This window comes from Candoia aspera, chromosome 6 (assembly GCF_035149785.1).
Source record: "Candoia aspera isolate rCanAsp1 chromosome 6, rCanAsp1.hap2, whole genome shotgun sequence".
Lineage (NCBI taxonomy): Eukaryota > Metazoa > Chordata > Lepidosauria > Squamata > Boidae > Candoia > Candoia aspera.
Genome location: NC_086158.1, coordinates 62,919,882 through 62,939,474, shown reverse-complemented (window position 1 = coordinate 62,939,474; position 19,593 = coordinate 62,919,882). Strand labels below are relative to the sequence as shown.

The 19,593-nt window shown below is 35.9% G+C and overlaps 1 protein-coding gene across 1 annotated transcript in view; it reads left to right on the top strand.

Annotated features, from left to right (window-relative positions):
* Nucleotides 1–19,593, top strand: part of CPXM2 (carboxypeptidase X, M14 family member 2) — a 79,712-nt gene that overhangs the window by 29,423 nt on the left and 30,696 nt on the right. Inside the window, exons 3-5 of the mRNA XM_063307304.1 lie at nucleotides 6,980–7,089; nucleotides 8,808–8,947; nucleotides 17,588–17,672. Coding sequence (XP_063163374.1) covers nucleotides 6,980–7,089; nucleotides 8,808–8,947; nucleotides 17,588–17,672 — 335 coding nt within the window. The remainder of the gene's footprint in view (nucleotides 1–6,979; nucleotides 7,090–8,807; nucleotides 8,948–17,587; nucleotides 17,673–19,593) is intronic.

Below are 19,593 nucleotides of genomic sequence, written 5' to 3'. Positions count from 1 at the left end.
CTGGTGCCTTAACCACTAGACCAAACGGAATCTTATATGCTGTGTAGAAAATATAGCTGAGCATCCTTGAATTTCCACATATATTGACTATGCATAGTTTTGTAAGTCTCCTTTAATTAACTTGTACACTTTATCATTCAGTAGTGTTCAATGAGTTAGAATAAAATTTTCTTCACTCTGCAAAACTATAGCTGTATTAAGGCAATGTGAAGAAGAAGGATTTGCTGGCAGAAAGCAAAGAAAAACACTTTGAAAGAGAAGAATAATCCTTTTTTCTTCTTCTTTCAATTGATTTGGATATAGACAGTTAAAAATTATTTTACTATCCATTCTCTCTCCCCCCTGCCCACCAAACATTATGTACTGAATTGTGTATTAAAATCTGTGGCAGTTTCTTTCTTTTCATGAAGATATTCTCTTGAAGAATTGTCTCTTACTCATTCAATGAGTATCTAGCACTGGGGTGTGGAAACTTTTTCTTAGTCAGGTATATTGAAAAGTTAGTTGGCCAGAACACATTATGGATAGACTAAGAGGTAAAAGCAGGTGAAGCCAAAACAAAATGTGGCTGGAATAAATGGGTCCACAAAGCTTTCTTAATTTTTCTGTAATTTCTTTTCTCTTTCCTTCTCTCTGTATCACGAACACAGAGTTAAATTACTGACAGCATTAAATTAGGCCAGCACTACCCACTCCTGATCTATTGAGGAAAAAAAATGAAGTCCCCCAAAATCTGCAGTTGTCTTGCTGACTATTTTATTTTCCAAAATGTTGTAGAAGAGACAAGGTGACTGGCTGTTCTTGATATGATACTCAGGGCTGCAACTAGGGTCTGTGTCATCCAGGACAAACATGGATTCTGCGCCCATTTTGGGGCCCCCCCAGCACTCATTTTGGTGCCCCCCCAGCGCGGCACCCAGGGCACATGCCCCGCTTGCCCCCCCCCCCAGTTGCAGCCCTGCTGATACTAACCAATAGAGAAGAGCTGGTTGAAGTCAGCATAGGGAGAATAACAACACTTCAGAAGACAGTATTAAAGTTCAGGAGGATCATGACAAGCTGCAACAATATGCACACACCAGCAAGATAAAATTAAACATGAACAATTGCAAAGTCCTACAGTTGGGTAGGGAAATTCAAAGGTATGAATATAGGTTTGATGATCATACTGGCCAGCAGTACATGCAAAAAGGATCTGGGGGTTGTGGTGGAGCACAACTGAACATGAACAAACAATATGATGCAGCTACAAAAATATCAAATGCAATCCTAGGCTGTATCAACCCAAGTGCATCAACATAGATCACTGTTCTATTCTGTTCTGCACCTTGAATATTGCATCCAGATCTGGGCATCTCATTTCAGACAGTCCAGAGGAGAAAAGTGAAGATATTCAGGGACATGAAGGAAAAACTTACAAGGAATGGTTGTATGTATTGGATATTTTTAGTCAGGAGAAGAGAAGAATGCAGAGAGACATGAAAACTGTCTTCATATCTGACAAGCTATCATGTAGAAGATGGTTGTGTTCCAGAATACAGGACAAGAAACAATGGATTTAAATTATATAAAAGCAGATTTTTGGATGGATGTCAGAAAAAAATTGTAATGTAAGATCTATTCAGTAATAGAACTGATTATACGAAGGTAGTAAACTTTCCTTTGCTGATGCTTAAAAGGAGGTTGCTTGACCAACTAGTTGACATTCCTGTACTGGGCATGCGATTGGACTAGATCTCCCAGGAGCCTTCCAGCCCTTTACATTCTATGATTATTATCTATTATTTTCTTAGCATTAAAAAAATAATATTGCTAAGACAGATGATGGGAAAGGTAACAATTTCAAAAGTACCAGTTACTAAGTTATTTTGTTGTATAATTTATAATTTATTTATTTGTTTATTCAATTTGTCCCTGCCCATCTCCTCCCATCAAGGGGACTCTGGGCGGTTTACAATAATCAATTAAAACAACAACCGCACAAAATAGAATATGTAAATATAAATTATTCAAATAAATAAATATAAATAAGAGTAAAAAAGTAAAAAGTCCAAGTAGCAGAAGAATGTAAAACTTCAGAAAAAATAATATCTAAAGCTTAATTAAATCTCTTGAGCCTTAATGTTTAGAAAATACATCTCATGAGAAAAGTTGTACTGGAAATTCTTGCTTTCAAGTCTCCTAGAATAACAGATGCTCAGTATCAAGTAATTTTTTTAAAAAAAGGATTGGCTTCCACAACCACCTGGAACCCAGAATGCAAAGGGGCATTAACTCATTTGAAGACTAATGAATAAACCATCAAATTTTTCTAAATATCCCAAATGTTAGTTTAGGTAAACAATATTATTAATTATTGTTTTTGTTATTGTCTCATTGTTGTTGTTATTGTTGTTTGTTATCACACAAAGGGTTGATGCAAGCAGAAAGAGTGAGCAACCATTTTCTCAGATTCTGATAAAGTATTTCCCAGATTCTTCCAACGGATCAAAGTATTCAGTTCTGATGCTGCAGATACTATACAATTAAGCTGTACTCATAAAAATGCAGGTAGTCCTCACTTAATGACCCTAATTGGGACTGGCAACTCTGCCACTAAGCAAAGCAGTTGCTAAATGGGAAATTATGTGACTGTTACTGTGCTTTCCAGCTGGAAAGAAACAAGACTACTCAATTTCACACCTTGGGCTTTTGTTTGTCTCCTAACCACTCCCCTGCCCTTTGGGATGCTTGACTGCCTGCTTACTGTCTTGTACACATCGAAAGAAATGTGATTGTGCCACAGCCCGATCATACCACAGCCCAGAGATGCATGGAATTTCAAGGAAAGAACTTTCCAATCCTGGCCTTTGAAATCAACATCCAGATGACAGCTGGGAAAAGGCTGTACATGTAGGACTTCTTCAGACGAACCTATGAATATATTTTCAAGAGAATGCTTGGCTGATTAACTTTCTCCTTCTGTGATACATTAAAAATTTCCTGAGTGACTTACTATATAAGAGGCTTATAACTGTTTTTAATGATCTGTATGTAATAGTCAGTTTGCTTCTGTGAGTGTGTGTAAAGCATTTTTGAATTCATTTTAGTTAAGTGAAATTGGTTTTCTCAAAGAATTACACCATCCAACATAGAAAGAGAGAACTTCTGTTAAGATACTTCTCATATGTTTTTTCCACAGTTTCCCTCATAATTACCCAATGTACGTTTCATATTTAAGTTTACTCCTAAAGTATCATAGTCTAAAAATATGAGCATATTTGTAGGATATTTTATTTAACCAAGGTGTCTTTGCAACTCTCTCTTTGTCTGCTTTCCTGGGACTGCAAAAACAAGATAGCTGTCAAACATGTACCAAGTAATCCTATTATCTTCATAGGTTGGAGATTCCATCCACCTCTACTAGACTACAGAAAAGTCTGTGGATGTTTTGGGTAGCTGTGATTTGAGTTAATTATGAAGACATAATGTGAATTCTAGCACTGAATTTAACAACTCAAGATGTCATTATGTAAACCAACGGTTTCTAACTTGTGACCCCAACCATCACTGGGCTCTGTCTGACCAGTAGGAGGCTGAGTTTACTTTTATGCTAGGACTCAAAGATTTCAAAATTTTCAAGTGTGTTATCTACAAAAATAAGTGGTGTACTTTAAACAAGATTTTAGTTCATCCGCCTTGTGATGTTTCCATGGGTATTATTTGTAGAATAATAGAAGAAGGTAGAGTTTGGACTTTGATCAGGTTGTTCTGTGAAATAGGTTCTCCATCTGTTTCAACACCAAACTGAGCTAAGAGTATCATGTTCTTATTGTTGGCAGGACTGAAATTTTGGTTAAAGTTACAGGTTTCTCTGGACTAATGTAGAAATTTTATGTCACTTCAGCAACTATCTCTTAAAGGTTCAAGAGGTCAAAATTGCCTACATGAAAATTTAACCTTACTGCATTCACCTTTGTAAAATAAGGGGAACTGAAGACTGTCAATAATCAATTTAATATATAGTAGATGGCTTATTATATCAATCAGTGACTGGATAAATCTTCCATATATGAGGTGATGTGCCATCAAGGTGGCTGATTGTAGCTGTGATTCCTCCTCAATCCTCTACAATTTTATGCAAATAGAAATAAGACAAACTACTTGAATTGTACCAAATATGTCATTCTATCTCATCCAACCTCCAGAAAGGCTGTCCGTGGAAATGTTTAACAACACTAAGCAATCAGACCATATTTTCAGCTATAAAAAAGTTTCCTGATAGAAAAAAAAAAGTGTTTATTGTCTGATCTACAGAGCAAGTCTGGTTAAAAGTATGACACATTTCAAATCCATTTAAAGTCGGTTACTTTTTTTTTTTTAGTTAACATGCTAAATGTAGAGGTGCAAGAAAAAAAAAGAGGAAAGGATGCAAGGAAGGAAATGGTGCATGATCAGAGTTTGAAGTCAGAATATTCCATCAACTAAAATTAATTTTGCGAATCCTGATTTTTTAAAAAAATCATGTTTCTCTTCACTTCTGCTCTCTTGTAGCTACATGTTTTATCCAAGAGAAAGATCTAAATAGAGGGGGTAGAGAAATTTATTGCCTTTGCATTTTAATATGAATAAATCCAACACCCACTTTGCATACCCATGTGTGAACCAGAACATGTAGTTCTATTACTTTGTATTTTTAGGGGGTTTTCTGTTTGTAGTATTTTTAATTTTTTTTAATGTATAATATTATATTTTGAAAAAGTATATATTCAGCAAAGGTAGGCAGAAACACATCAAATTAGGGAGAAATTCTTGTGCAATATATGTAGACAGTTTGTAGGAAAATGTATCATATATATATTAAGTGACCACACAATATGACATACATTTCTGATACCACTTCTGATTTCATGTTTAGAATTTGTAAATATAAAATATTTACTTCAAAATGTATTTTATTTATTTGAATTTTTCTATTTATATTCCATTTTTCCACCAGAAGCTCAAGGCAGCACATGGTTCCTTCTCTACTCTAAATTATGCTGAAAACAACCCTAAAACTTCTGAGCTAGGTTAGACTGAAACAGTGTCTGCCCAAAGTCATTTAGTGCCTCACTAAACACTTCACTAGTGAGTGTTTCTAGTCTGTCCCAAACACTTCTTCCATTACTGTGACACACTAAATTGGCAGGAAACTGTATCTATGAGATAAGATTTTGCAGACCAATGTAAAAAGGTCTTCCTTGGTGTCTGTGCACCTCAAATTTACTTTCTTTAATGCAGCATCACCTTGCTGATGTTAAGTTCTCAATGAGATATTTAAGTGCTCAGAGAGAGAAGATTCAGTACATGAAACTTTTGTCTAACAATACTGTACATTCTTTTCCTAAAGAATCCTTTAGAATTTATTCTTAAAATAAGCAGTTTGCAACAATTAAACATTCTGCTATATATATTGAACTATTTAAAGAAATATTCTTGAGCGGGCTGATCTAAGTAAGATGGGTGCAGTTTTGATAGGATTACTTTTGGGAGATCATAGCTACAATTTTCCTAAAAACAAGATTTATTTTAGAAGGAATATAATTTCACGTAGTAGATTAAGAGCTTTCTTTCGTGTATGTGTGTGTGTTGTGTGTATTCCTTATTTTAAAGTACTTCTAGGAGTTAAGACAAAATAGAGTCCTACTGCAATATTTAGCTTGAATTGTTTTTGTCCCAGGCCAAAAATCTAAATAGGATGATTAGTCAGTAGCTTGGAGGAAGGAAGGTCTCATAGAAGTTTTCCTTTCCTTTCCTTTCCTTTCCTTTCCTTTCCTTTCCTTTCCTTTCCTTTCCTTTCCTTTCCTTTCCTTTCCTTTCCTTTCCTTTCCTTTCCTTCCCTTCCCTTCCCTTCCCTTCCCTTCCCTTCCCTTTCCAAGACCTTCCTTCCTGCAAGCTACTGACTAATCATCAACTGCAAGGCCTGTGGGTTCAAATCCCATTAAAAGGCTGAACACAGAACATCTATGGAGGATACCTACACCTGAAGAGTCCTAGTAAGGATGAAACCAGTCATGTAGTGCCTCCTACTGGCCAGTAACCAATAACATCTAAAGCTATATAAGCCCTCTCTTAAGGGAAGGTGGTCCTGAGGCCTCTAGCGTGACGCCAGCCCAATAAAAAACCCTCTCTAGCATAAGAGAATATAGGGGGGTAAAAGACGTGCCTACATATTTACAATAAAAGAGCTATATTAAAGTGTGTCTTTCAAAATTAAGAATCCTGGAGAAAAAGACCTAAATATTTAGAAGAGGTCCTGCTGTCTCTGTTGGGTGTTCTTATTAAGACTGATGCTTAATTTTGGAAAACACTGTTTTCCAAAAGCATACTATAGCAATGGCACAGTATTTACTAGAGACAAAGAGATTCTCTGATCTACAGTCTCTCTCTCTATGTATGTATACACACACACACACAGACACACAGATGTACTGTATAGTTCTTGTCATTTTCATTTATTGATTTGTCTCTTCTGATGAAGTTTCACATCAATCCGTAAAGTTCATTTTAAAGTAAAAACAAGGAAATAATCATTTCTTTCCACATGTAAACTTTCTTTAATGTTTTGTATATTTATATATTTCTTGAACTACAACTATATGGGTATTTTTGTTGACAATTTTCCCCAATGTCAGGTGACTCATGTTGAGGTCCAATTGGAATCAAGCAACAACTGGAATTAGTTTGTGGAAGGGTTTAATAATGTGGTTACTGTAATCTCAGGAAACAATTATTGCATATAAATTATGGATAATGTATCTGATAATGTATTACTGAGTATCTGCAAAGATACTCAGGTTGCAAAATTAACACTACAGTTGCAAAATTAAAGACAGATCTTTTTTCACTGAAGAGAATTTGCCCAATTTTGCCTATTCACAACAGAAGCACATTTAAACAAAGCATCTGGGAAAGTTCATATGCTTTCTCATTTAAAACTTACATATTTGCTTTTCAGGTTGTCCTCCACTGGGTCTTGAAACTTTAAAAATTACTGATTTTCAGCTCCATGCTTCTACAGTGAAGCGATATGGCCTGGGAGCTCACAGAGCACGGTTAAATATTCAGGTAAGATTATCTTTCTTTTTTAAAAAATCTAGGGGATATGACTCTTCTGAAAAACCACTAGTATATGCCTTTCATTTTTGACCACCCTGAGGACTACTACCATTTTAAAGAAAAGGAAATAATGTTGGTTAATAGTGAACCCAATGCTGGTTAATAGTGAGTACAGTAATAGGGGAGCTTTAACTTCCTGCTCTCCCAACTTCTTAATATCAAGCCTGCCCTCACCCCATTATTTGTGCAAATGATGGATTGTATATTCAGCTGTCTTGGAAACCACCTGGAGTTCTTGGGGAGCTGGCAGTATAGAAATGCAATTGATAAGTTAGTCCCAGACAATTAATCAGTTTATGCCAAAACATGATTCTTGACAGTGGGACAACACTTGTCTAGAGGAAACGATGCAAATCTTTCTTTGAATAATTTCTTCTGGAGCAGAAAGTGATACAATTGTTAATTGGCTTAGTTTCCCAATATCTACACAAGTCTCTCATTGTCATGGGGATATGGGGGATCAGCACTGATCTCAGCTTGGGAGGGTTGCTGCATGTTGAAAGTCCTCATACAGATATTATGTTACAAGCATCCATCAACTCCTAAGTTTGCTTTGTTGTCAGATGCATGGAGTATTTTTTTTTTCACAATGTTTATAAAAGTGGGGAGAGAAATCACCCTTCAGTTTGATGCTGATCAGGGAGGTTGGCATCAAAATGCACTCTCATAGTTCTTTGGTGCTGATTGTATTGATGCTGATAATAATTATGCAGAGTATTTCTGGAACAAAACATCTGGCTTGATTAGAAGTTTGGTAACACCTGGTAAACCCAATGTCAAATCCTTCAATGAACTCCTTGGAATTTTCTGAAATAGTTACATTTGTGTGCTACCAGAGATTGGGCCAATGCTAAGTAGAGTAGTTTTTCACATCTGCTGCTGCAAATGTTAGAGGATTCATAGGAAAATGTGGCATTATGGTTTTAAAGGCATCCTCAGTGCCATGCTGAGAAATAGATTAGTTTTCAGTTTATATAGTTATTTATCATAAAAAATTGTAAGAAAGCTCTGGAAATTATAGTAAGGATGAAACTCAAAGCTATTGTGTTTGTGTGTGTGTGAATACTACATACAATATTTCATTAACTAAAATGCAGTCTAAGAGAACAATAAATATACTGTAACATCTTGTTTTGATTACCAAAGACATACATGTTCTATGATGCATGCTGAGTGATCTGGAACAAGGTCATCTAATTAAAAAAAAAAGCACAGAAAGATTCATCAGGTCAAATATTACAGTTTGGAATCTGAAAATGGCAACATAAACGTAGGTATACTTATATGCAAGGTAACAAGTGACATTTAAAGAATCTCCTTCCTCCCCTCAGAACTCCAGAGATGAAACTTAACCGTCTCTGATTGATCTTCTTACTTGTCTTTTGGTCTTGATTTCTGCTTTGCTGCTCAATCCTGCCTTCTGGTTAACCATTTGTTCCTGTGCCTGTTCCTGTTACAGCCTTCAGCCTTGACCACTATCTTGACACAGACTCAGGTTTTGGGCTTCTATAGAAGTCAATAAACAGGCATTCATGACCACCAGCCATGACAAAAATGGAGGCTAGAATGAGCTATAACTTTACTTTAGCTTATTTCTATCCCTTTACTTATTTCTTTTCAAAGGACATCTATTCAGATTTATAAAGACCACTTTGCCTTCTCTTCAGGCAGGTATTAATGAGAATGATTTTTATGATGGTGCTTGGTGTGCAGGACGGAATGATCCCTACCAATGGATTGAAGTAGATGCTCGCAGGCTAACGAAGTTCACAGGAGTTATTACACAGGGGAGAAATTCTCTTTGGCTGTAAGTAAATATGTATGTGTATTATATTGTAGGCATCCATGCACTTTCTAAGCAAAACCCAGATGGTTTAGCAAAAGTTTTATAATATAAATATTGTTGAAACTATAATACTTTTAAAACTGTAGCACCTTATGCCACTTCCCATCAAGTATGGAATGGGCCACCTTGGCCCACCAAGTAGGTACTCTTGAAAGATAGATTAATTAGGACTAATACTTCTCTTCCAGTCATTTCAACTGAGTCTTGCTTCATCAAATTAAATCTTGGTCTTTTTATCAATAAGGTTGCCTCACAAATTTATGCTGCAGCGCATCATGGTTAGCCATTTGGGTGACTCTGAGAACATTAAGAGGATGAGGAAATGTTCTTGATAATTTACTGCTGAGACTCCTGTACTTTCAAAACAATGTGTCCCTGCAGATTGATAACATTAATTCCAGTTCAAGGGAATCTAACAAAAGTAGTTATCAGCAAGGGAAAACAAAATAGCCTAAACCTGTTCTAAAGCACATGTAATGTATCTACATCTCATGTATTTCTGAAATAAATGTGGAAACTCCAATCAGAAGATCCTGGTCTTATTATTGAACTACAGCTTCCTTGGGCAAGTTTCCTATCTCATTTCCAGTTTGGATGAGATTTTGCCTCATCCTTTGTACTGTCTAAGTCAGGGCTCCTCAACCTTGGTAACTCTAAGCTGTGTGGACTTCAACTCCCAGAATTCCCCAGCCAGGTTTGCTGGCTGGGGAATTCTGGGAGTTGAAGTCTGCACAGCTTAGAGTTGCCAAGGCTGAGGAACCCTGATCTAAGTAACATTTTCATAGCCTGTGTCTGGGTAATGTGTCCTTGGGGATAAGGTGGTTATTTATGTGTTGTTAGGATAAAACATTAATCAACAGTTTCGTCTAGTGGTTAAGGCAATGGGCTAGAAGCCAGGAGACCGAGAGCTCTAGTCCCACCTTAGGCATGAAATCTGGCTGGGTGACTTTGGGCCAGTTACTCCCTCTCAGCCCAACTCACCTCACAGGGTTGTTGTTGTGGGGAAAATAGGAGGAGGAAGGAGTATTAGGCATGTTCCTGGCCTTGAGTTATTTATAAAAATAATAAAGGCGGGATAGAAAATAAATAAAATAAATAAAAATAAAACAGATCTTCATGTTACTCTGCTTCCCAAGAATCAGGTTTTAAGAATGTTCTCCAGTTTGATACTGGTGCTGCTGTGCTGCCTTGGCTGGTTAATTTCAAATTCAATATTAGCGGCACAATTCTGTGGTGCAATTAGTGGCAGAATTAACAAATTCTTAGGGATTGAGATTAGACATATTAGAATTATGGCAGTCTACTTGAGGATCAGGCTTCAGCCCAAATCATGAGTATAATTCTATTGGTAATTTATCTCCTTTCTATAAGCAAAATGTTGAGCGATGATAATACTAGAAATTGTATTTCACTGAGAAAAGTAATGTAGATTCCAAGGCATCAAGCTTTGTTTTAGATATTAAATCTTTCCAAGCAAACCTTTTATTCATTGTGCATTAATCCTAAATAAATTTCAGTATGATTTATTCAGAGTGCCTACATTTCAACAGCAGTACATATATTTTAATGGCAAGGTTTCACTGTCAGGTTTACAATGTCAGTTAAAATTCAACATTTAAGCTCTATTTAATTTTAAGTTTCCATAGTCTTCTGTTAATAATAGTGAAGCTCTATTCTAAAGTTTTATGTCCGGTAAAGTGATGTCTTGCATTGCATTATCAAGTTTGATCACTGAAAATTCAAGATAAAGTTTTCAGCCTGGAAAAAAAAAAACAGTGATAAAAAGATTCCCATTTTAAATGTTATACTGTTGCACATTTATTAAAAGGACATAATTCCTGGCAGGAAAGGTTGACAGTCACAGACACTAGATTTTATCAACGGTGCTTGGGGTACAATAAAGCATTCCCATTCAGAAGAAGGAAAACAGGACATGGTCCTTGTCTAATAGTCTGGGAGGAAAAAAGTACTGAGAATAATGCTAAGGGGCCTTATTCTGTTTCACTTTCACAGACCCATAGAAGGCCAAAGATACAGAGCAGCATTTTCAACACTGTGGAGATGGCAAAAATATGAAACTAAATCAATATCATCAGTAGGGTAGTAGATGGGTGGTAGACGCTTTCTTTTCTTTTTGAAGCAACCTAAAAACACAGAACATACCCCACTGGACACCCAGAAAGGCACATCCTGGGATGTGTATCTATGTCAATAGGAATAAATGCCTGGGTGTTTCTCTTTTCTTTTCACTGATAGGCTTTGTCATAGCCTTTTTAACTGGCATACATTGAAATGGAAAAGAGGGAGGGCGGAGGTCCAGACAGCTGCCAAGAGAAATCAATAATGGCTACTGGCCAAAAATCCTTTCTAGCTGGAGCTTAATTCTGAAGGGGTCAGGAGCAAAAATGTCAGTACTGACATGAACCAAATATACGTCTCGTAAACAGCAATAATGAAAGAAGTGGCAGTCTCGGTTTCAATAATGTATTTTTTTCCCGGCGCCTGTATTCTTACTAAGTCCTGAAGGTGAGCTAGATACTGTACTTGCTTAAACCAAGACTGCTTTTAAATAGCAACTCTATTAAACAACACACTAAAAGGCAATGAAATGAAGAGTCCTCTGTTAGAAAACTATGTAGAAGGGCCAGAACTGTAGTAGACATCTGAAACACAATACCTATATTACTTCAGTCAAGAAACACTAAGGTGAAATGGTTTAGATCAGTGATTCTCAACCGTAGCAACTTTAAGATATGTGGACTTCAACTCCCAGAATTCCCTAGCCAGCATGGGGATTTGGGGATTTCTGGGAGTTGAAGTCCACACATCTTAAAGTTGCTAAGGTTGAGAAACACTGGTTTAGATGTTGGACTAGGTTGGGAGAGACTCAGTTTCAAATCCATTTTCAGGGATGGGAGCTCCCTGGGTGGATTTGGGTCAATTAGTTTCTTTCAGCCCAACCTACCTTACACAGTTGTTGGGCTCAGTTGTGACTGCATTATAATGCTTGGTGGAAGAGCACCATTCAGACAATTACATGAACACCTATCATTATATAGTTTCTTCACTAGATGTCACTGGACTTAGTTACATCTGAAAGACGTGAAGAGTTCTGTGTCAGTTCAGCTTTTGAGGGTATAGATTTTTGTGTAGCTTTTAGACTTTTTTGTCCTTCTTCTGTAACAGGCTGCAAATGTTTGAGACTCTCAAATGTTTGAGACTGAGCCCTGAAATAAGCTTCCATGCTGGGCTACATATGGTGATTTCTTATAAAAAGGTCAGGTGTTTCAACACTACTTTAAAAACGCAGTTGCCTATGATGACAAATTTCACAGGCACGCGTTTATTTAAATGCTGGCATTCTTTTTCCTTGTCATCTGGCTATGCACAGTAGACAACCACCAAATTAAACTGTTAGAAAAATCTAAGCTGGATCTAATGATAAACTTGATTAGATTCAATGGTTTCCTTGCTGTAAGCTTTAGGAAACTTGTAACTAAGGGGAAAACTTGTTTTTCTGGCCATGTTAGAATTTCTGTTCATTCGTTCTGGGTTGATATACTGTGGTTAAATTGGATCTTTCTGGCAATGCCATATGTAGGGGCCACGTTTTTTGTAACTTTCCCAGTGAATAATAATATCCAGTTCTACAGTTTCAGTTTTAAGTGCACAAAACCTGTCAGTCATATTGAGCTGCGATTTTGTGACATTATCTGGCAACGGAGACACATTCTGAGCTATTTTAGGGATTAGAGCTAAACTCACAAACTCATTTAAACTGAAGGGCTATTTTCATCTCTGGAAATGCCAGCACCTCACCCAATGTTTTCAAACATAAATGTTCAAAAGCTGTTCTGAATGCAGGTAGAGAGGAGAATGGGATCATAACCCCATGTATTTTCAGGTAATATCCATCAGTGTTGTGAGAAGCAAATGGAGGCCCAATAGTGAAAGCAGCATTGGGTTGTGATGTTGCATATACACAACAAAGAGGTAGAGCTTGTGGCCCAACAGTGAACACTGCTTTTGTCATTTTGATAAAAGCAGCAAGGTCCTGCAGATGCCCATGAATTATATAAAGAATTATATAAGCAATCACAGCCAACTTTTACTGTAGCAATTACCTTTTAGCATCAGGGATCAATCCATTTTTTTCTGCACTTAGGAAAGGGTGCACTCCACATATATTCTTGGTCCTGAATCCAGTACAATTTCCCTGGATTTACTGGAGGAGAAAAAGAGAGTGAAAGGAAAAGCAGAATCAATAGCCTGGTCTTCGAAGCAGTGTACAATTTGGTCCTGAAAATACAGAATTGCATATGGAAGAGAACACGATTGGGTGCCCATTTCACTGAATGAGAGCATGATCAGTAAATTTGCCAATCCCACTTATGGTAACAAGTTTGAAGGCATCCAAATATATTGTTGCTCTAAACATTTTATAGCATCTGCACATTTTTGTAGGACAGGAGGCCAATGGGGTTCATTTCCTTATTTGAAGCATAACTTTCTCCAACAATGTTATTTGTAAAGGCTATTTTCCTTTTCTGCTGCAGCCCTTGGCATTGTAATAATCTGTGCTCAGAAGGTAACTGCTTAATGTGGTTTACTTTAAAAAAATGCATAGGATTGTAAGGACAAATAGCCTGATTCTGGGAGGAAGGGAAGGGAAGGGAAGGGAGGGCTTTTTATTAGAATTGCCATGCTTGAGCTGCAAAAATCCAGATGACCACTAGATGAACACACATTGAAATAGAGAATTTTTCCCTCTGCTGCTATTTAGCAAGTATCTGGATTTCTTAGCCCAGATAGGGAAGCATTATTTTTTTATATTTTATTCATGCTAGACTCTTTATTTTTATTTATTTTCCAGTACTTGTATAGCTCTATATAACACTATAATTATATATCTCAAGGAGATTCACAAGCCAAGTCATAAAACAATAACTCAGTAATCAGATCTAAACAGACTACAAGAAAGGGAACTCCATTCCCCCCCCCCCACCCCACCAAAACTTATTGCAGATTCAGGCCTTGTGTCACATTTGACTACCTTTGGAGATCAGGACCTGACTGGACCATATTTGGACCTCCACATAATATATCACTGTACAAATATATGTGACATAATATGAAGGAAACAATTTGGCGGGTGGGCATTATGTTTCCAACAAAAAGACTACATACCCAAATACGTAAACATATACATACTGTAACTCAATAATTCCATAATTCTTACTACTGTATAGAAAAACAGCCTAACAAAGAAAGAATGGTGACTCTATAGAAAGTAAACATTATTTAAATCATGATACTTTATCAAACTCTATTTGAAATTACCTCATAAATCAGTTATAGGGAATTTAAACATATTTTTCCTTTTAGATCCAGCTTTTCTGAGAAATTATTTAAGCTAGCATGAACAAAATGATAGTTGTGACAGTACTGCTTTTTTGCATATTTGGACTGCATGGTCAGCACTTAAAAATAACCTTGATACTGAATTCATTACTTTTATGCATATAAGTTGATTTTTTTTGTTCTATATTTTAGCATATTCATAAATGGGAGAAGTATCTCTATTCTTGCATCTGAGAGACATATAATAATTTTGAACGAATTTGGGTTTACTTTCAAGTATATTGCCTATTATTTAAATACCAATTTTTTTTCAGGATCTTTTTGAACTTAGTCAATGTTCCTTTTAAATATGCTTACTGTTCAAATATAACAGGGTGAGTTATTATTCACACAAAAAGCTATATCACAATTCTGGAAGATAGGAGAGTTGCAACCTTTTTAGTGAAATATACGGAAGCAAAGGTATGGTCATTTTATTTATATCGAAATATATGCACACAGGGTGTCTGCAAGGTATGGTAGAAAAAGTCAAAATGGGGGGCCATGATGGTGCATTACACATAAAAGTGGGTGGAGCTTTGATCACATGGTCATGGCCAATGACTTTTTTAACCATACCTATAGCCCACTATAGTTATATACATCAAGCTAAAAACCCAAATCATTTATTCATTTATTTATGGAATTTATCTATTGCCTCAATGTTCATGGACTTTAGGAGGTTAATTAATTTCCATGTTCCTGCCTTTAATTAGTAAAGCAATTTAATTTAGCTAATTAAATATTTTATCTAATGGGTGATATTTAAACTATTTGGGATGACAGATTTGGTTTCAGATTTGTTCTTTTAGAACTTTCCCCCTCTTTCATAGTTTATAGTTTTTGCTTTCCTTGAATTTTGGGCTAGGTTCACCTGCTAACTTCCTCTTCTCAAACATTGCTGGCTGCAATATTGTAATCTTTCCTATTTCTGGCAAATACATTGGACTACAACTGTCACTATTGCCAACAAGCATGCTGGAGATGATGGGAAATACAGTCCAAATTACTAGGTGGTACCAAATTGGGGACATAGTAATATTGCCTTTAAAGTCATATCTTTGTAAGATTAGGTAGGACAATAATTTTCACTCTTGTGAAAAAGGAGGAGAAATCTCCACTGACTTTCTGTGAAGCTCTGGAATTGCTAGTGGCTTTATTAATTTATACTGAAAGACTTGAAATGCCAATCTTTTTTTTCCCCCTTGAGCTAATAATTTAGTGCAAGTTATTCCCTGGAGATTTTGCACAGATAGGAGATTAAAGAAAACGTTAAAGGGATATTGGCTGTTTACATCAAAATATTGTATGACAATGATTAAATGTCTATATGAAAAGCATTCCAGTTTTTGAACACAAATCCACAAATCAGTTTTTTTTTCCTCCAAAACATAGTATAACTATCTTGTCCTATTATTTTGTTATTTCCTGATATGTTGAGTGGGAAGGGGGAATACCAAATTATTATAACAGTAGTGGGGAAGTCACCTCATAGCAATAATTGTGATTAGTCTTGGATATTTATCCACTAGAAATCATCAAAAAAAAATTTTTTAAAAGCCAAGCTTTGAGCTTTGTCATAACATAAGACAGTGTTTTTGTTACACTGAAACCTGCATCCATTTTTTATAAGGAACGAACAGTTACTACTCAGGTGGATATTAGTCATTTTCTATAATAAGAATATTAGTCATTTGGAATAAGGATATAATATATTATGTACTTTTGAATCAGTCACAATGGGTCTTAAAATCTTAACTATATTGCTTGTACTAATGTAATGCAAGTAGTTCCAGGAAAGCCAATTCCAATTTCCAATAAGTTGGAGATGTAATACTGGAACATTTAATCATAGAATATAGACCTGATCAGTTAATATTCCATTTTTGTTTGATATTCAAAACTGTGAATGTGGTGTTATGAAGTTTGCTATGATTTAAGGAGGTGAATAAGCTTCTAAATTACCTTTTAAAAAATCCAATGTATCATTATAACTCTATTGTGCTTGAGTGAGGGTTAACAAAGATGATTCATGCTTGGAAGAAAAAATTACTCTGAATATACAATCTTGGATTATCAATATGTACTCACTTTCTACTTATGAAGCAGCACTTTATTAATGCAGTGGGAAGAATGATCAATATTACTTTCTGTGGTCAAAGTTTAATAATTTATTTAAAAATTAGCCTGAATAATTCAAAAATATTTTGTGTGTTTAATGCATTTGTTTTATTATGTGCAAAATATAACCAAAGGCAAAAAGAGATGTCATATCGACACTTGAAATTTATATATTTGTTATATATTGTTGTTAGCAACCTCTCCCACATTAAAAGATGCATTTTCAATGTGTGTTAGATTAAAGAATGATTTCTATATGCATGAAAAATAAATACCATGTTTGTAGAAACAGTACTTAAAATGATTTCCCAGGAACCTGGCCTGGAGAGCTGGAGTGAAAGCAGTGTGTGAAAGTGTGAAACAAATCTGCATATTATACTGTTTCCCTATTTCCCCAGTGGCTAATGGCAGACTCAGAAGGCAATTTAAATCAAGGAAATGGGGCAAAGGAAAAAGTCTTTGATCCCTGAGCCTCTGGCAGGAGCATCCATGGTTGAGGGTGGAAGAGGGGTGGAAGAAGGGTAAACAAAGTCAAGATAGTAGCCAAGATAGTGCACAATTGAAGTCCTGTCCCTTTTTACACAGTGTCCAAGATATCTCACCCATGACTGCTTTTAATTACAGAAATTAAAGATGGGAGTCAATCATGGTTCCCAAAGAAGTTTGTGGAATCTCCTCTACAGAGAAGCTCACCTGGTACCTTTCATAGAAGCTTTGTGGCAAAAAGTCGGAATACTTTTTACCACCGCTTTTAAAACATGTTTTAAATGCTGATTAGATTCTGGGCATTGTGCATTTCATTCATGTTGTATGTTTTTAATTTTGTAGTTCTGTTTCTTTTCCTTTCCAAAGAACTAGCAGGCAGTATATAAATGCTGCCAATAGATATGTAAATCGAAACATCCTTAAGGAAGCAAATAATTAAATAAATATAATTGTACCATCAAATTGAAAATAACACACTGCAAAAATAAGGTGGGCTTTGATGTAGTAGAAAGTAGATTAATTATAATCTTTAGAAAGTAGATTGATGATGATGATGATGATGATTTAAGAAAACCATCCTCTGTTTCTTTCTAGGAGTGACTGGGTAACATCTTACCGAGTTATGGTGAGCAATGACAGTCATGAATGGATCGCTGTCAAAAATGGTTCTGGAGACATGGTTAGTGTCCCAAGAAATATCTTAACTGCTTATGCCCATTCAGGAATCATATCCCTATAAATAAACTGGCCTAATTGCACCATTCACTTCATGAAATTTCAGAGAACCATCAGAGGCTAGACAGCTGAAATGATCAGAAAGTATATAATTAACAAAATCTAAGTGGAATGAAAATGCTCTCTCATAGCTGATGCTGAGTTTTGGAGTTCACTGTTGAACATTATTCACCATAGATCATGTTGAATAGTTAAGTAGCTTACATAATCTTCCCAACCAATCTCAAAAATACAAGTACGTTTTGTTTGAAAAAAAATCTCATGTGAAGGCTGAGCTATTCAAAGGTTTCTGGATTCCCCACTGAGCCTCCTGCCTGCCACTTTCATCAGTTAACAGAAACCCAGCAAAAGTCATAACTTTTCTGAACAAGAATACTGAGCTCTACAAGAAAGATGTCTGTGTTTCCAGTTTCCCTATAAGTTTTGCTATGGCTAGTGCAATACTCCAGACTTTTCAAAGCCTGTGAGAATGTTGTTTCACTATTTATAAATGATGAATTTATGTTCTGACCATGGTGCATTGGTTTTTAAGACAGCTCCAGATTAGCAGCTTCTCTACTAACAGTATCTTCAAGACAGAAAAGCATAGAAAGATTCTTCAAAATGGAGTGACAGGATAGATGTTTGGGCTTACATCATTGATACTGTGTTGCTCCTGCTGAGTTCATTGCATTATCTGAATTAAGAGTAATCATGCCTATTCTATACATTCAATTATATTGTTGTTGTTTCCAAAACAAAAAGAGGCAACTCATACATTGTTCAGTGCAATAGAACAAACATTTATACCATGAAATTATCAAAGGGTGGAGTTTGAATGCATGCCTATTATAATAACAAGCGTAGTGATAGAACTAACGTAACGCCTAAGAGAAATTGCAATTATTTGATTTAATAGAAGAAACAATAGTATGTAGAGTCAATTGATCTGAAGATGTTTTTTCTCCTGCCAACTTATTTTTATGTTAATTGCCCCATAGATGAAAATGCAGTCTTGTGAGAGATCCAAAGCAGTGCTGTGCAACCTATAGTTTCAAACGTCATACAGCCCCCTCCAAAGCTGACTAATATGACAGAATTAAGATAGCTATGGAGTATTTTAAATTTATAATTTTAGATATAATTTATATTTTGTTCTAGCTCTGACTATATCTATCCTCGCTTGACCTACTTTTTGGGATCAGGAGTCTAGGAGCACCTTTCCCAACTAATACATTTTATTAAAAGGCATAAGCGTTTGTGAGCCTTTCCTTGTCAGAGAGCTCAAGTGGGATCAGCATCAGCTTCTCTCTTATATCCTTTGTGATTTAATATTTTATTTAACAATTCATTTCTCATATTTCGCAGATAATTACAAACCTAACACCATCTTCTCTCCCAAATTCGAAAAATATTCTTGTTTAAAACATCTTTATCAATGTTTACATTCTTGAGGTAGATTTATATCAATAAAAGCATACTCCCAAATATCTAAAATTTCTGTGCATTGTTTTCTTGGACAGCTTTGAGGCACCTTCTGTGGGTCTGCTGTTTAGAAGCAAACAAGGGATTTATGCTGTTACCATCCATCTATTTATGGTCTCTCCTGGCTCTCATTTCACTGACATGGTGTCACCAGTTAAAGGCCAAAATAGTCAAATTTGCTTGACAGTGTTTTTCCCCAAATACTATTTGATAAAAAAAGGTTTACTATTTGATTCACTAATATAGTCTCATCCAAATTTATTGTGCTGATGGCATTCCCTTTGTCTTATGAGGGAGTAGCCCTGAGTACTCCAGTTAAAGGCCATATGCAGCACTCACTCTCCACAAAGAGATTCTCCACCAAAAGCACTGACTCAGTTGATGTTTGTAACTGGAAAAAA